Genomic DNA, 19385 nt, shown 5'->3' with positions numbered 1-19385 from the left:
TATCTCAAAAATTGAACTTTGTGGAACATATGTATTCTATTAATTTTAGCATTTTTGTGAAGTAGCCGCGATATAGTATATTTTGAATAGTCTTTGAAAAATCTTTTAATGAGATTGTTAAGCAAGCAAAGAGATCAAATTGAAAGCGATTCATAAAATCTAGCTCGTTTGATCACATTTGCATTTCGATGCTTTTAAAGAGTTTAGTCTAGGCATTGTCGTAGGCCTAATCGTTTATATGCTGTGATTGTATATACAGGCATATTTGAAATAAAACACTCTATGAATACATAATTTCAGTAATTTACATATCCATCCACAGGCTTCTATATATATTTAAACCTAAACTGCTGACTGCCATGTAATAGAAAGAAATAAGATATGGTAGAAAGAAAAAAACAATTCGAAATTTAAGATCATATTTCTCGTTTTAATTCATGTTCTTGTTTTAATTCATGTATACACATGTATTATTATTATTATTATTATTTATTGCAATGTAAATACATACAGCAAATGGCAAGGCACCAGCAAGTTATAATGTTACAATGCCAGTCAGTAGATAACAATATAATAATAAGCGAATAAAACGGATAGAAAAATCTTGAGCGACATATTATATATCACATAATATATAAGATAAGTACATCATTGACATCATACTAACATACTATTATACTAACATGCGTTCTGACCGTGAATATATCATTACCATGTGATATTGTCTGTGATGGGTGGTTTTCATTTGGAGACACAAATCAACACAAGCATTCCATGGTGCGGAAGAAACTGATCAAGTGGCTTGTTTTCGAGATGAATTTTGTACGGTTCTGGCATGTGGCGGTATATGGTGTTACGTTCTCATTAACTGTTAAAAATATATGTGCAAGAGCACACCTGAGTTTCTTTCCATCATGATTCCGTCTTTCTGACATTCAGTAAGTAACAAAAATAGAACGATACTTATTGTATTGACTTGTGTCACCAAATGGATACTATACGCTAGTGAAATTGTCAGGCAGATCAATGCTGATATCTGCTAGAATAAATGATACCGCTGCGAATAAGGCTGTATTCATATCCAGAGCTTTTGAATTTTCTGCCAACATGGTATCTGCGTTTGAATGGTGATAATAGAAATATTTTTCGTTTCGATTTAAAAGAGAACCACCTGGTACGCCAGCTTTAATCCAAAACGATATATCAGGACCTGTGCATGGGCTCTTCAATTCCAAGTCACCCAACGGAGCTAACAATCTAGAAATATGAAAGAGTCTATGCTTATTTTAAATAATAAAAATAATTATAAAAATAATAAATTTATTTACCATATATAAATTTAAATATAAAAATTCAGTTATAAAAACAATAAATGTTTTTTAAACTTAAAAATTTTTTTTAAATGTGAATAACAAATAAAAAAATTAATATTTTATAATTACAATAATAAATATAAATCAAACGAAAACAAAATATTAAAAATCTATAAACGAACTAACCGCATTATTCTCTGAAGTATACATTGGGTTAACTTGTTTCCTGAAACTTCGAGACCTGTAGGCATGAAAGTGCCGGAATCAGATTCCATCACGAACTGCATATCTTCATTCTCTGCAGAGTGATTCCGTATATATTGCTCCGCTCCGAGCAAACCAAATTCCTCGGCAGTCCACATTATCATTCTATATATAATACCATATATAATATAAATTGTCAAATGTAAATTTTAAATATATAATATAAATAATTTGCTGTATATAACAAGACGTTTACAGAAAATATATATAATTAATCTTATATATCAATAATCAGTTAAATTAAATATTTTGAAATTTTATGAACCTTATCGTTCTTCGCGCCCGGATACCGATATATTTCAGCAATTTTAATGCGTTCCAAGATATGAAAATGCCACCTCCATCATCCATTGCACCTGTTCCAACATCCCAACTATCTATATGTCCAGAAACGACGACTGCTTTTTCAGGCGCGCTAAAGCCGGTGATATCCGCTATAACGTTTCGCGATTGAGTATCGGGATATCTCTTCGCTTCCATTTTTAAGTTTATCACTATCGTTTCACCTAAATAAACATAATGCCATCAGTTATCTGTTTCTAGCGAAGATCTTAAGAAGTGTTTCTTTTTACCTCGATCTTCCATCCTTCTCAGAAGAGTCGCGTCTTCGACAGTTATACAAGCAGCTGGGATTTTAGTAACGTTTTCTGCGTAATTCATCATACCCGTATGCGGGGTGTACAATGAAAATGGCGTTACTGATCTGATTAATGCAGCTACAGCTCCCAATTCTGCTGCTCTTATAGCTCCCACGCTTCTATATTCCACGGTCTCTCCATACGAGACAAACTTTTGATTGTATACGACTATTTTTCCAGGAATCTAATATATTTAACAGTTACTTTATTGTAATTAAAGACAAAAATATGTTACGTCTCGATCTTTTATTCGTTAAATTTACCTCTTTTGCCCTTTTCTTGAGTTCTGCGAAACTATTCACTACGACAGCGTTAGCAGTTATGCCTCTTTCCGGAGTTCCAATACTATAACCCAGTCCCAATAACGCCAGATTTTTCTGCCGTGGTTGCAAAAGAGTTGCTGATTCCGAACCTCTAGATTTATTATCATAATCATCGCGCTTGTTTTTTATTTTAAAATTATTTAATTTTAATGTGCGTTTATGAATTATACCTGACCCAGTGTGGTACGATGGCTGGCTCGCCATGAACATTATCTAAACCTAAACTGATCGACTTGTTCAAAACGTAATCAATAGCGTCTTCAAGAACTTGGGTACCGGTCAATCTCGGGCCAAACTTGTCAACAAACGTTGCCAAATCTTGCCATGTAGTTCCTTTAAATGAACCTTGCATACTTTCATCGATTATTCTCTGCACTACTGGCGCATAGGAGTCTATCTCTTGAATTAAACGATTTGGCAGATAACAAGTACTCTGGTCATGTGCCGTTATCATTGACTGGACGCATAACAGCCACACAAAGATAATTCCCTCTGCGTTATACCACATTATCGCTAAATACGGTTTTCCTGTGCCATTAATATTGTGTATCATTATAGATTTATTACATTAATCATGTTAAATAATGCATATGAGTGAAAAATCCCATGTTTGGTCAAATCAGCTCTTTGTGCCTAATAATATCGAAAATTTATACAATTTAAGTTTAAAGTGTGCGCCGATTATTTATCAGTCTTGAAACGCAGTCTTAAACCGAAGCTAGAGTAGTAATATTATAAATTAAATTGATAAGCAATTTAATATTATTGATGCAAATAAGTATCTTAGAAAACTGTTGATAATCATTTATAATACAATTTTTAAGATGCTTATTATTAGCATGAAATTATTAACAGTTTTCTAAGGTGCTTATTTGCATCGTAATATTAATACTCCAGCTTCGGTTTAGGACTGCATTTCAAGACCGATAAATAATTGGCTCACAGTTTGCTTGAACTGGAAATTGTATAAATTCACAAACAATATTATTAGGTATATGAAAAATCGCCTTGACCAAACACAGCATTTTCACTCATGTGCGTTTATCTCATATATTGATTTTTACTTAATATTGTTGGTAATCTTATCTATCGATTTTCATTTGATACTTATTATTTAAATATTGCAATCTATTACAACATTGATTTGTCAATTATGATATCTGATTGCGATAATGATATCTAAACGCCCAGTGACATAAGCATCAATATATAGCACGAAATGACTGATTTAATAAATTCATATTAGAAATACAAGAAGGAAATCATTATATATAATTAATCAATGTGACAATAACTGTATATTAAAAAATTTTGATCTTTGTATACGGGAAATTCGGGTCAAAAGTGACACGGGTAAGTCATAACATTTGCAAAAACATTATAAACATTATAAACAAAATACAAAAGTAATAATATAGAATAAATGACAAAATACGAGAAAATTTAGGCGTTAATATGTTTAAAAAAGCATTTAATAATTTAATAAGATTATATACATACGTATTAGCTTACAGAGCCTTCTTCAGTTTTACAATAACGATGAATAATAAACAAATTAATTTTTTAAACATACATAACTTACAAATAATATTAACAATAAGAAGCCAGTAGTCAACCAAACAAACAAAATCTTGTCGAATTATGAAATGATGATTTGTGGAACGTAATCTTTCATGTTCAATAATAAAAGTGAGCAGTAAAGCGTCAAGTAGTAAAATCTATAATAACAAATTCATTGTTAAGCGACGAGAATCACGTTAAGTCAATGTTTTTAGAAAAAAAGAGTAGTCGAATTTTGACGAAGAGTTTTTTGGTAAAAATGTAGTAAAGAATCGAGAATAAATTTTTATATATCTTTATTTCATTTGGTCTCTTATTATTGGCAAATCTCAAGGATAACTCATGTAGGGTAAGTAGTTCAATGAACCATGTAAATTTCAGAGGCTTATATCTTTCAATTATTGAGTTGAAGATATGAATTTTGCCATACAGTTTCTGAATTTAGTTGGCTACATACTATAAACAATAACTCTTAAGTTATTTTTTAAGTTTAGCCACAATTTCAATTATTTTAAAAAATGGGAAGTTCATTGTGCATAAGGGGTGTATACATAATAAATCATTTTTAATAATGAACCACATATTTCACACTGCGAATTGTTGGGATTATTTTAGTTTTGCTATATTTTAAAATGTTTATTTTTAAATATTTAGAAAATTGATAATTATAAAATGATAAAGATTCACGAGGCCGTCGCGTTTTTCTGTCAGATTCTTTCGTTTTGAGTGAAAACGAATGAGTATATTTTTATTAAGATTTTAGATGGGGGAGGGGCTGTATTCTATAAATAATTACTATAATGAATTATTATTTTGAAAGTTATTGTAAAAAAAGATTATGCGGTCTACAATGAACAATAGTTCATTGTTCACTACATCAAAATGATTCATTGTAGATCACCTTTTCCACGATAATCTCAAAAATAATGCGGTAACATAACACAATAGAAAAAAGTTGTTTACAGAATAATAAAGTCAAATGTGCATACAAAACTATTGCACAATGAAAAAAATGATAGATATAACAATAAAAACATGAAAAAAGGTGTAAAACTTACGGAAAAAAACTTACTTTGCAACCTAAAATTCTTAAAATATGATATTACATGACACGATTGGCCAGCCGACCGGGGAGCCGAGGAGGGGTTCAAATGCAAATCGCTGCATGATAGCAGCGCAATCTGATAACGTCGCATTTACGAAATATCGCAATGGTTCATAGTGTACTACTGGTTCACTGCTGGATTACCTACCCTATACGATCTTATTATTAAATGCTTTTTTAAATATATTAACACCTAAATTTGCTCGTATTGAGTCGTTTATCCTATATTATTGCTTTGCAATTAACGAACGTTCTCTATTCTTGTTTAAAATACAAAAGCATAAGAAAGAGATAGAAGTTCATAATTATTTTGTATTACAAACTTCTATCTCCTCTTTATGTTTGTGTATTTTATTTATATCTTTTTATGTAAGCGTTACAACTTATCTGTGTTACTTTTGATCCCAGTCTTTTCTTCTACTTACATAATAAATAATTAGCGATAATGTCATGTTTCTATTCGCGACGTTACATTGTTACATCCTACCAATGTATAAAGAGAATTAATGTTAAATAAATTATTTATATTTCTCACATACATTAAACATACATTATATATTACATATTTGTCAAATTAAAAGTATGTTTAAAATATTTAAAACATTTTATACTGATTTAATACACCTGATTTTGTATCAATCAGCATATGAAACTAATTTTTGCTGAATAAAATGTCATATATTATTATCGATTAATTAATTATTATTGATCGGCATTATAAATTACTGATTTATAAAATAATAATTTCGTATTTCGTAAAACACCTTTGACAATTATTACTTTCGTGAAAACTTAAATTAAATATCGTACTTATAATTTTCAGGATGCTATCAAAACTTTCGCAAAATAATAAATTATTTTTGTGTAATTTTTTTTATATTTGATGTAAAAAAAGAATAGAAAATAATAATTTTCTTTAATAAATTTAAATCATAAAAAAATATTAATTAAACATAATTGTAACTTGAATTTTTAACATTTATTATTTGCAATTATTTTACGTGTAACTTTCAATAAAGTGTACTTACTGGATACGTTGTTCACAACATATATAATGAATTTATATTAAAATATTTTGTGAAGGAGAGATAGTCTTGCTTGGCGCAGTGAAGTGGTACTAATTGACAGATATCTAGATAGGTTTAGCGAAGCTTGATGTGACTAAGGAACTGCGTACACTGATCGACAGAAATGCCTTTACACATTCAAGATCGATGCGTTTCGGAACATAGTCGAAACGCATACAACTTGTATGCGTTTCGACTGTGTTCCGAAACGCATCCATCTTGAATGTGTAAAGGCATTTCTGTGGCCAGTGTACAATCAATGGAATGTGGGAAACAGGGAACAGAGAATAAGAATTTCAACCTATAAGTAACCATTTTTTTTTTAAATACACAGTTTCTGATAGATTGCAATTCTTATTCTCTGTTTCCTGTTCCTTATTCCCTATTCCTTCGATTGTGCGCAGTCCCTTAGAGTGGATATGCCCGCGCTTTAGATGGAACCATCGTTATAGGCACCTCTAGGTACACACTGAACTATGTCCATGGATATTTCCGTCAGGTAATACATTTGCAGTCTTTGGTTTTGTTCCGTGATACGTTTGGTTTTATTCAGTATTATATTCTGTAGAAATATTTTCAATAACCATCTATAATTGTACAGATAATAGATCGTTATTGAAAATATATTAACCCTTAATACACACCTTTGGATCATTCGTGTCCTGCACATTTCTTTTCTTTGAAATACTAAGAGCACCTGATCAAATACCGATCTCTTTTCTATTCCTAAAAAAAGTTTAGCATCTAGAAAACAAGTTTTGTGAGTTAACGATCTTAATTCGTGCGTCCTTTAACTGGCACAACTCCGAAATTCACCTCTGAATCACAAATGACCCAATATGTGTGTACATTTTTTGTAACAAAGAAGAGCTGCGAACCTAAAACAAATCATTTAATATAAATTTCGACTTACATAAGAAAATAAACAATCGTAGCCCTTCTTTGTTACATTATTTAATTTAGTGAGCCTTTTTACTTATTTTAATTTATTTTATATATATATATGTGTATATATACGCGGGCGTGATGAAGCGTTACAACTACAATTTTAACTTTATTTTTGCCTTTATTAGAATATTTTTTGGTCAAGAAATTTGTAATCTTCTTAAAGAGTCATGTAACTTCGTTAAATTGAGCGTCGATATTAGAATTCGTATCAAATTTTGTTTTATATTGTTTATTTTCTTACGTAAGTCGAAATTTATATTAAATGATTGATTTTAGGCTCGTAGCCCTTCTTTGTTACATTAAATAAATTAAAATTTTATACAAATAATTTTTTGATGATTGCTTTAACAAGTATATGGTTACGAAGGTGTATATTTAATTTTCTAAGTATTATTTTAAAAATCATTTTTAGATATTGGACATCTCGTCTTTGTAGGATATTATTTGATTATTAATTATTAATTTTTCTAGCTAGAGAGATCGGTTCATGACATCTTAAGATTGTATTTAAGATTATCTTAAATATAAGATCTGTCTATGAATACAGGCAGAGAAAAACCTGAATCTCTATTAATTTGATCAATTTTAGTTATTTCAGCGATTTCAGGGATTTATTTCCATCAGGAGCACCGCAAAAAAAAAATGGACATTGTTGTGCAGTTTACACCCACTTCTTCAGAGGGCAGTAGTGCACGGCGGCATTTTGCCGTTACAGGAAAAAGACCCCACGTCCTCTTTCAGATTTCCTCTATCTGTATTATATTCATACATATTTATTACGTAACAATACATTACAAAAATTATAACTATGAGAATTAAAATAATTTGAGCCTTAAAAAACGCAACAGATAAAATTAACAGTCAGTGCAATTACTAATAAACCGATACTGTTCGATACTTTCAGTAAAAGAATTGTCGTTTATAGAGAGAGTTTCTTTATCAGACTATGGTAGCTAATTAAGCTACTCAGAAATGAGAAGGAAAATGTGTTCCTTTTTTTAGTAATACTCTTCATTTATACTCTTCTTTGCAATAAAACGCATGCATTAAATCCCTTTAATATCTATTAATTTAAAACACTAATTTTTGTTTAGGATTAATATTGCGCTAGTCAATGTACAATTTAGTTACGATAACATCCGCTTCGACATTTAGTTGATCGAATGCTTTCTAACATCCTTTTGTTCTGTGCTCCAGACTGTGATTGTCAGTTTTCACGTGAATCGAGGTTTTTAACAGACACGCACTGACATATAGTTGCGCACAGTTGCGCAGTGATAGCTCTACATGTTACAAGATGTCCACGAAACAATGATTTGATTGTTAATACCAAAGATAAAAGTGAAATTATCATACATCACGAACGTTGTATGTGATCGATTACATTGTTTTATCTGTGAAGCAGACTTTTGTATCAATTGCAACGAAATGTCCGATTATTTCTCGGAGATGGGCTGGACGCCTCTGAGTGATGGAGAAGCGCCGAATCATTTAATTCAAATGGCACGGTTCCTACGGGATTTTGGCATGTGGGACTTGGTTGGGCAAGATACAGAACTTCCACCGCCAGCGTCGAAGGACGCTGTGACTAATTTGCCTGAAATTAAAATTGAATCCAGTGAAAACAAACAGTGCCCTGTTTGCTTAAAAGAATTCGAGACAGGCAGTAAAGCAAAATTGATGCCCTGTCAGCACGTGTTTCACCAAGAATGTATAATACCATGGTTGGAAAAGGTAGAATCAATTGAGTGAACATACAGAAAAATAATATACAAATAATAATACAAATTGCGTTATTAAAATTCGTGTTATTAAAATTAATAATTACAACCAGAATTAGAATATGCAAGGAGATTTAATTGCTACATATAATTGCTAAATATTTATAACTTTGTATTTTCAGACTAACTCGTGTCCACTTTGTCGATACGAATTGCCAACAGACGATGAAGACTATGAAATGTACAGGAAAGAAAAGAAACGAGCGGTAGAAAGAGAGAAGGATTTGGAATCATTGCATAATTCTATGTTTACGTAGTAAATGTGATATTTAATTAAAAAATTGTCTTTCACTTTATATTATATAAGTTGAAAAATATCGTTGTTGAAAGTGTTCACATCATCATTAGTTAGAGTCTTAAATTGCTAGTAGTTGGGAAGATAATATAATACGATTATATAATCAATGTATATTGATAAGATTTATACTTATTTATTAAAGAAAACGTCTCGTAATCAAAAAGTATATGTAAAAAAATATATAGAGCATATATTTTGTATAATATATGATCTGGAATACAGGATACTGTGCTTTTCGTTTTTGTGATGCAAAAGATGATTAAATAAAAAGACATGAATTATTAATAGGAAATAATGTTTATTATACAGTGTACATATTAACTTCATTTATTTTTATTTGTTATAAATTTTATATTAATAATTGTATTATGTTTTTTTGCCGAGCGACGAATGCCTTGATCAGTGTGCGCTTAGACTATAACAATCTCCGTAAAAAGTATAGAAACTTCTGATTTTTATTTTGTTCGTTTGGTTTACTCTTTTATTCCTCTTTCTCTCCCTCTCTCCGATTTCTTCATCTTCTTTCACGCTATTTCTCATTCTTTCTCTTTCTTTCTCTCTTTCTCTCCATTTTCTTTCTCTCCTTCTCTTTCTCTCATTTTCTCTCGCTCGCTCGCTCATACTCTCACTCTCTCTCGCTTTCGCTCTATCTCTTTCTCACCGAAACACGATCGCTATGAACCATATCACCAAAGAGAATTGCCAAAATATGTTGCGCTGAAAACGGCATAATCGTTCGGCATATACAAATAATATTACTCGAAGTTAAAGTAATTGGCGGTTTATTCATCATCCTTTTTTTTTCACTCTCATATCGGTGACGACATTCCGAAAAAAAACGACGCACCGCCGCCGTCGCGCCCATGTGGATGCAACCCTTTCGTAGTTTTCCCCCCTTTCCCATTTCCCTCCCCCCTCGCAATACTTCACCCTAGAGGGGGTTAGTATGTTATCAATTATTTATATATAATATGCGTAATAATATAAATAATGTCGTTAATATATCTATGATGATTACCGTTTCTTTAATGATAAACTATCTTGAATGATACATTTCTCTGCTAATGGCCATGTCCGTAATAGCTAGTTATGTAATCTGTATGCGAGCTTCATTCGGCATTCACATAAGATAAAACGAACGGTGAAACAAATCGTTTAAAGTTACGTTCGAATACGGGAACACGTCCGTGGCGCGTAAATGCAAACGTCGGGAGACCCTTTTTCGTCCATCGATACATGGTTTCAGATTCGACACGACGTCGTCTCAGAATCCATTTTCGTCGATTTAACATAATATATCATCTCAACAGAAATATATATGAAGGACAGATTTATATAGATCAATGATATTTAACGTTTTCTTTTCTTTTTATCATAAACTTGCCCATTTCGTATCTCATTTTTTTTTTTGACGAAATGTAGATATCCGCGACGTTCGCTAAAAAATATTAGTCCTTTATATACGTCCCCGTGTTCTACCATGATATAGAAATGTACGACGTTAATTTTTTTTCATGTCACTTACAGACTTCTCGTCGAACGCGTGGATTACTCCATTTTCTCGCTTGCATCAAATGTATGTATCTAGCTTCCTAACGTAAGTGTTAAGTGTAATTACTTTTATTTTTTTTATATAATGCATTAGCTTCTTTTTTCTCGTTATAATAATAATCGTCATTCCATAATAATCATAATCAATAACCATAATAATAGCAATAATAATAATATTAACCATCATCATCGTCGCGATCATAAGTCCCGATGATGCTGTTAATTCATCCATATCGATATATATATATTTATATGTATATATATATGTATATTATATATATTATATTTTATATTACACGTTCCTTATGAAAATAATAATTCAAAGTGGCATATCTTCCGTTCGCACGCTATTCCCATTCCTGCATCGCGCCCCTCACGCCTCCATCCCTCGCTCATCTTCTCGTATTTTACTTCTCGCCCTCGATAGAGTGACTTTACAAATAACTATTTATTCTACAGGCGTCGGCAGAATTTCTCGACGTTTCGCTATGCAGTGAATAATCCGTCGTAATTTGCAATACATGCCTTTCCTAATGTATTTACGTTACGTAAATATTTATACACGTCACATTGCAATTCTCGTTTCGACGAAAAATTCTGCCGTTGAGAGCTTCAGCGAATCTTCGGAGATTTCGATTGAACGCAAGCGTTCGTTCCTCTTTCGCTCTTCGCTATAAAATTACAACTTCATCCTCGTGATACTCGATGTTACCGACACTGCGATATCGTTCCTCGCGCAGCAATACGAACTTATGCTGGAATGTCTGTCAATTCATTTCATCATGTGCGATATCGTACTCTTGCATGTAATTACTTACTAGGCTCATTTTCATACGTAATATATACAATATTACAGGTCAAATAATTAAATTTTAAGAAAAATGCATAGATAGCAATACTGCTAATCTAATGCTAAATGTTGCACTAGTATCATCTCTGATGGTTATACATATTATATGTTCGTATTATATAGCAGTGTCGGTGACATCGCATTTTTAACACTGACAGAGGAACGCACTTTCGGTGCAACATCTTTCGTTTCTCCGCAACACCCGCAAGCCATTGTACATACTTCTCTCTCTCTCTCTCTCTCTCTCTCTCTCTCTCTCTCTCTCTCTCTCTCATTTCCTCTCTAAACGCATACATGCTACTAATAATATTATTATCACGCGTGGTCTCATTGTTCTGCGCGCCACTCTAAGCTCAACACGCTGATATGCTAATAACGCTCTGTCACACCTTGCGCAACTACCATTTTATCGATTACTTTTGATCTACGTGGCATCGGTCGTTTATCTTTTCGCAAGCATACGCTCGCAACCGAATCGAATTTGTTAAGTTTCACGAACGGTTGTCGTCTTCCCACACGCATGTTTTATGAAGTTTCACTTCTTTTTTTTACGTCCGATCCAGTCGTCCGATTTTACAATTCGTCACGAAATAATTATAATAATCACCATTGGCCGGATATTAATATTATTATTTGTAATAATATTTGCAGTAATAGCGACAGTAGCATTGATAATAGTAATACAATAATTAAACAATAATAATCTTAATGGTATAATAGCAATAAATCAACCAACGTCTATTTACTCGATCAACTCGTAAATTTTCCACACTCGCTTGTAACGTATTATACCGTCAAATGTTAATACTATTTCACTCGTAATAAATAATTATTGTAATACGTTCTTTGTTTCATAGCATTGCTAACTAGAAAATTCTCCCTTCTTTAACATATCCCGTTCTGTACCTGAATATATTATTGTATTAAAATAAAAAAACTAGTCTATATAGTTGCATGTATAAAACTTATAGGGCATCTTTATGCCTTGTCGTAAACGTTGTCAAAACAACCGAATAATAAAATAATAATATATTTCGACTAGATCAATTAAGCTATTAATGCACATTCCCTGCATTATCATTGGCGAGAGTTATTCTTAAACAACAGGAATACAAAACCCAACTAGGATTTAATTTGGGAGCGTGCCCAAGATGTGTTCTCGCTACTTCCTGCTCACCTTCTTTCTTTCTTTTTTTTTTCCTTTACGCCGTATTACGCGTTTCGGTCCGATTTGTCATCTGATTTGAAGATGCGAGCGTAGCGATCGTAAATTATTTCAATTATTATAACCGTGGGGCACGGTCTCTCTTTCTCTCTCATTTCGAGGGTCATACCCTGCGAGGGCGAGATTCGTCGTGAAGGGGAAAAGGGGCGATGCACCTCCATATCAAGCGCCTGGCCTGCTCTGCGAACGTCTTATTATTTTCATACACTATCATAGTTAATACTTCCGCTAGGACATTACGTGTGCACCGGCATGTACGTACACCCTGTGCTATGTTGTAGTTTTCCTATATACAGATATCTTCTTCCGACTTACTGCGACGAGTATCGTGGCGCATTCTCAGGACCGTCGAAAGACAATCTTCTCGTTCTCATCCGGTTTCAATTATTGGCATGCACGATTGATTTTAATTATGCTCATTTACGCTTTCGGCGATCCCGATCGCCCCGAGTGTCGCCCCGAGTCTGATCGAGGAAAAACTCGTATTGTTATGTCGGGGTTTGATTATACTACGCAACGTTCTCGGGCCCCAAGCGCGAAAGCGCGAAACTCGGGGCCGCCGATTACAAAATTTTATTGTATGCCACGCCGAAATCAACAATAAAACTGATCTCATCCTTTACGACCTGTATAATATCTTTCTCCCTCAAGGCTCAACGATACTTATCGTGTTGCGCCCAAGTATGCGTATGTATGTGTGTACGTGTGATGTATGAATTATGCGTATCTTATCAAGTTTATATTAAATTCGTGTGTGTATGTACTTGTATGTGTTTGTGTGTGTATGTGTACATGTATACTCGTGTCTATGCTAATCGCGTACTTCTTCTTTTTTTTATATATACTCGACTCTCACCCGCGCTTTTTCCCGTCAACTCTCAATTTCGCTTCCCTATATTCAATATGTAAAAATATACAGGTTAGGTGTTATATAGTCGTAAGTACAGTTAAAAAATTCTACACTTTTAGTCTCGAGTACGGGATGCAGTCGGATCGTCCTCAGAGTGATCTACGGCGGTCGAAAGCAAATCCAAATCCAAGAACGCGAGTGAAACGCCATCGTAACTCGACATCGTCGATCGGACATGCCGCGTGTGAGGAAAAATATGTAGCAAAAATTAACGTAGTTGCGAACGCCTTTTTCTTTTGCCAAGCACGGTAAGAAATAAAACGGGACGTGCATAATGGACCGTGTCGTACAAGTATCAACTGTATCACGCATCTGCGTCGTCTTCACGTTCCGTCTGGATGAAGCACCGACCGTCATCACGCAAGGCGCACTCTTTTTCACACCGACCGCCGCACAATATATTAGCAGTTCCTTTGCACTTTCGTAAGGATACCTAAACTATATATGTATATGTATATATATTTTTTATATAGCAATTATTTAAAGATTTGTTCACGCGTGGGTGTACCTATAACGTTTGATACGATCGACATTCTCTCGAATGGACTCAAAAACGACGTGTCCTGACTAGAGATCACTAAAAATTCCGCGCGCCCTTCTCTCTATCCCAATTCTGACTAGATCCGCAGACTTTTAAGTCGTAATTGCACTGTTTTCGAAATTCCTGCAAGCGAGCGTTAAAGTCAGTCTCGCGGTGCGCGTGACGCGCGCACCGTCGTGATTTCGTACGATTAGACTTATGTCTCCTATAACGAACGACAATTGCCGGACAATCGTTGCCCATCGCTGTTGAGCCTTGACCATGTCTGCATTCGGCAGAAAAAGCAGCTTTGCAATTGTTGTACAATTCTTTAATATATATTAAAGAATTTTACAATTGCAAAGCTGCTTTTTTCTGCTGAACGCAGTTAATGATAAACTCGTGCAAGGAATCGTTATACATTTTACTCGCATTGTCTATTCAAAATGATTTATCCTGAAAATGATTTATCCATTGACGAAGTTAAATATCTATTAACAATTAAAAATGATTTAAAAATAAAATAAAATACCAGCAAGCGTAAAAAGAAATTTAAATGCCAGAAATAGAATTGAAAACACTCGTTTATATTTAAGATAGACATCAAATATATATATAATTTATTTGGTATGACAAATTAGAACTATTTTAATGTACAACATTCAATTTACTTGAGTACTTGCTAGGATTTTTAGAATACTTAGATAGATAAACCGTTCACTAGAATGATCACTGATGTTTGAGAAATATTATTCTCTCCTGGACGATACAATCTATGCCTGAAACAATTCCATTCTTTAGCAATAAGCGATTCGCCATGGGCAACTGTCGTTAGTTCGCTTATTACGGAGTCATTTAACAAGTATATTATTCGCAACAGTATATATAACATCTCAAGTAAACAGCAAAAGCGCATTGTTACGAGAAATGCGGGAAACAATAAGCCAACGTAATAAATATGATCAGTATAAATATAATCAAGAAAATAAATAATCGCGACAAATAATAACTGCACTAAATGTACGGTTTCGCTAAAAATTCGACTCGACTAGAGATACCTTTGAGTCCCGAAATGCAATAGATGTAAGCCTTAAGCCTTAAAAAATTAATCAATCACAATCGAATGTGAGAAGAATATTCAACTATGATTAGTCAATTTTTTAAGGCTTAAGACTTACTAATATCTATTGAGTTTTGGGATTGAGATTCGATAGAGTAATCGCGTGACCGTAACATGGTAAATGTTCCAAAGACAGCTTTCGAGGATAAATGCGTTTATTAAAATCGTAGGATCACAGCGTTGCGGCATGCTTTAGCATCGATCGTGGGAATTGTTTTAACGACTGGAAAGTACGCGTATCATATACATTTAGATCACCGCCGACCAACGTCGCTCGAAATCGCAATGAAGAATTAAGCGCGAGATTATAAGGAGGAAACTCACATCTTTCGTCGCGTCAATTTATTTCTGTCGGACATGCAAAACTTCGTACTTCCCTTCCGCGCGACTCCCGTCAGTTTACGTTAAGATTGTTGAAATTCGCGTTTATGGTATGTAAAAGAATACATTTGTAGTCAGTGTGAGTTTGAAAATGACTTTTAAAATCTCATTTTACATTTTATTTAACATAATATTAACTTCGCTCTTACAAATTTCTTCCTATTTTTTCATAAGAGAAGATGTCATGAGAATTGACTTTTACAAATTATTAAGCAAAAAATAAATACAAACTCGCCTCTTAATATAAAATGAATTTCATCAAGAAAGATTTGTTTTGTCATCTTTTTTTAGATTATACTATCATTTATAATCTTTACAAAAATACTGCTCAATTTAATATCGAAAGTGGTTAATTACTCATTTTGAGTATTAAAAGCACTGAATAATAGTTTTTAATACTCAAAGTAAGTAGTTAATTATTACTTTTTCCAATAATAAATTTCTATGAGGGGATGTCTTTCAGAAAAAGAATATTAACCATTCTCTGTAAATTCTAAATTCTTTTTCTTACTCTAAAGAGTGAAAATTAAGCCAGTCTTAAAAAAGAGCGGCTCAATTTTCAATTTTTAAGAGTGAGATTTTATTCTTCAGAGTGAGGTTCACTCTAAAAGGTTTAGAGAGCACATTAGCGTCGATTCCGATGATTTCTCTGCTGTTTGTGTGGATGATGACTGAATAACTCAAAATTTTCGACGGAGAGACAATAAATACTGTCAGTTGGAAAACTTTAACCAGGGTATCATTTCGAAAGCGCGTTGTATTTTATTTCGTCGGTCGTTCGCGCGTTATCATGCCGGCATCTCGTGCGAAAAAGGCCACTTGTTAGCCAACTGTTGCATTCCGAGCAGGCGCCGAAGTGATGCATTATAATTTCCCCCGATCCCGGTTCGGGATTTGTTCTCCGAGTCTTGCCCCTCGAGTCAACTGGCGAAGAAAAAATACCAATTGCAATTCTAATTGCGATTAAGTTACACTCTTATTTCGGACGTGCGACAAATTACTTCGACGGAATTAAATGGAGAAATTAGAGGGAAATTCGATCGTAAAATGTCTGGTGACACGAACGAGTGATCGTATATCGTGCCGAGAGAGAAAATATGAGAACACTGCTCGTCAAGCTTCAAAGAGCATCAACGTGACAACATTATCTCGCTGTTCGCGCACGACGCGACGTGTGCTCGGAACGGCGATAAATTTGGAAGAATCGATGTTGGCACAATTATTCTTACCCTCCACGCTAATCGAAACGAGACCTCGAACAAAAAGTGGAAACTACATCGCTCACGCTGGCTAGCAAGTCCTTGTTAAAGTTGATAAGGTTTGCGATCTCACAAGTCATTGATGACGAATAGAAATTCGAGGCGTTTTATATATTCTCGCGTGCTACCTAAATAAGTGTGGCATAACGCCGGGAGAATGGACTATCCTTATCCTTATCCGTAGTTAACTTCATAATTAACAAGCGCGCTAGAGAAAAAAATTTCGCTCTTCACAAAAAATTTTGACTTTTAGATTTTTCGTCCCTGATACGCAACTTCTTAACAGTTGCCGGTTCTAATTTTACGTATTATTTCTTAGACATGCGCATACTACACATAGCAGCGAATGTTCAATGGACGTTTCCCTGTGGAAAAATGACATCTTTAAGTCATCGATCAGTTTTTAATACATTTAATCTTTGGCGTATGAAATCACGAAAAATATGATGATTAATAAATAAACGTTTTTGCTCAATTACAAAAAAAAAAGAAAGAGAATCTCCACCTACGTCCATCGGATTTCCGATCCCTGCTACGTGCAAAGTACGCAATATCATCGCGATAAAAATGTGGACGTGGCGTGCTATAATTGCAATAATAATTGCATAAAGATTTTAGAATTAGGACGAGAAGAATATATCCGAATTCTGGACTTTGTATCGATTGACGGGAATCCTCGGGACAGCCGACGTTCAAATGCGACAATTTGAAGCTTCGTCACTCGCGTTCCCCGTCCTTCGTTCGTTTCCTCCTTTTAGAGATCCGTCGTAACTCGAATGCCTTGTGTCGAGTTTTTCTATCTGCATGTGACCGTTGGTAAGAACTCTTATGTCTTCCCGTGTGCTCTCGATTTAAATTTAATTTTAGAGTCGACTTTCAATCATTATATTATATATATATATATATAGTATGTATATAATATATGTTAAATTATGTCTTGACCTTACGCGCTACAAGATTAAAGTTAAAAACTTATCTTTTGGCGATTAATTATTTAAAATATGTTTTGTCTGTAAGAGTAACCCTTTAACATGTCCCTTCGCTTACTGTCATATTCTTCACTTCGCTTTCGTTCAATATACACGCGTTACGTCGCATACACGCACATCCACTTGCTCTCCTTTTCTGCAGTACCGCGCTTTGTCTTTGTCATTCTGCCGATTTTATACACTTATTTTTCAGTACTTTTGAGTTCTTTTAGATTAACGTATTGTTCATATCTCGAAAGTGTGCTATTTATATGTATTTATATATATGTACAAACCCGTGATGCATGCATACATACATATATACATACACATATGTATATATGCATATATATCATATGCATGTGTGTGTGTATCGAGTATATAAGAGATAACGACATGCTTTCAGTATTGACTCGCGTGACGTGTGTAAATTCTGACCTCAGACGCGAGATAGAGATTATAGTGCGTTTAGTTCTAATAAGTACGCGTTAGCGATAGTCATGTAATCATTACGTACGTATATATCCTTTCCCTTATATACTTAAGATGGCTCGCTATATAAAACTACGCTATATGCTAATCTTTTCATATATTTCTTCAGCATCTCGGGATAGGAGCTACCACAAGCTCTACTTGCATTTTTATATAGTTTTCTATCTTCTTCTATCTATTCGCGTTTCTCTCTCTAACATCTATGATTTTCCTCTTTTCCATATGTTTCTGTATAGCCTCTAACGCAAAGAACTATAACGGTTTTTTACAGTCGATTCGTGACGCATGACTTCATCATCGTTTACAACTATTCCGTAAAGCTCGTTCAGTCGATGTACGTTTCGAAAATATTTCAAATTGAATAAAAATATGAAAAATTATTTCTAAATAGAAATATAGAATATCGTCATACTTTGTCTATAATTATATCCGTTTTCATATTGATTATTAATTATTATTGATCGTTCTAAATTTTTGTTAGAAATTAAAATATTCTATCTTCTCCTTTTCTTTGCACGTGTGATCTTGATGAATTTTGTCGATTCTCTATCTTCCCGTGTTGCTCGCATTAATGTTGAACGTATAATAAATATATACCTTGTTATCGCCACGAATCGACGTTTTCACTACACGCAATGTTTTGTTCTGACTCTCACATGCTAGAGCGTTAATAATAATCACAAGATATATTAATGACGTTTCGATTATACTTTAAAATTCACAAATAATTTTTATTCAGATTCGGGGGGAGTAAACAAAACTCGAAAAGTTAATTAAAGAGTTAGACGAATATTCGAAGACAATAGAAAAGT

At 33.6% G+C, this 19385-nt stretch overlaps 2 protein-coding genes across 3 annotated transcripts; one reads left to right on the top strand and one right to left on the bottom strand.

The window, feature by feature from the left end:
• Positions 1-689: 689 nt before the first annotated feature.
• Positions 690-6326, bottom strand: LOC108723916 (carboxypeptidase Q). 2 transcript variants are annotated; one of them, XM_018449955.1, is made up of 8 exons: positions 6232-6326; positions 5629-5686; positions 2709-3066; positions 2479-2629; positions 2150-2399; positions 1843-2083; positions 1500-1682; positions 690-1257 (listed from the first exon to the last, which is right to left on the bottom strand). In XM_018449955.1, exons 3-8 carry the CDS (start codon positions 3044-3046, stop codon positions 996-998), a joined length of 1425 nt encoding a protein of 474 aa, XP_018305457.1. In that variant the 5' UTR covers positions 3047-3066; positions 5629-5686; positions 6232-6326; the 3' UTR covers positions 690-995. The 2 variants fall into 2 exon arrangements, with proteins under 2 accessions (XP_018305457.1, XP_018305456.1); XM_018449954.1 differs by lacking the exon at positions 5629-5686.
• Positions 6327-8416: 2090 nt separating this feature from the next.
• On the top strand, positions 8417-9288 carry LOC108723918 (E3 ubiquitin-protein ligase RNF181). Its single transcript, XM_018449956.1, has 2 exons — positions 8417-8952; positions 9122-9288. The coding sequence occupies exons 1-2, from the start codon at positions 8647-8649 to the stop codon at positions 9254-9256; spliced, it is 441 nt and encodes a 146-aa protein (XP_018305458.1). The 5' UTR covers positions 8417-8646; the 3' UTR covers positions 9257-9288.
• Positions 9289-19385: the final 10097 nt, after the last annotated feature.

Source organism: Mycetomoellerius zeteki, unplaced genomic scaffold (assembly GCF_001594055.1).
Source record: "Mycetomoellerius zeteki isolate Tzet28-1 unplaced genomic scaffold, Tzet1.0 scaffold252, whole genome shotgun sequence".
NCBI lineage: Eukaryota > Metazoa > Arthropoda > Insecta > Hymenoptera > Formicidae > Mycetomoellerius > Mycetomoellerius zeteki.
This window is presented reverse-complemented; position numbering and strand designations above follow the sequence as displayed.

Excerpts from the sequence above, each read along its gene's own strand:
- LOC108723916 (XM_018449955.1), bottom strand. The coding sequence starts at position 3,046 with ATGTGGTATAACGCAGAGGGAATTATCTTTGTGTGGCTGTTATGCGTC. Across the intron at positions 2,084-2,149 it reads GAGAAGGATGGAAGATCGAG|GTGAAACGATAGTGATAAAC; the intron begins GTAAAAAGAAAC and ends ATGTTTATTTAG. Across the intron at positions 1,258-1,499 it reads ATACTTCAGAGAATAATGCG|ATTGTTAGCTCCGTTGGGTG; the intron begins GTTAGTTCGTTT and ends TCATATTTCTAG.
- LOC108723918 (XM_018449956.1), top strand. The coding sequence starts at position 8,647 with ATGTCCGATTATTTCTCGGAGATGGGCTGGACGCCTCTGAGTGATGGA. Across the intron at positions 8,953-9,121 it reads TAATACCATGGTTGGAAAAG|ACTAACTCGTGTCCACTTTG; the intron begins GTAGAATCAATT and ends TTGTATTTTCAG.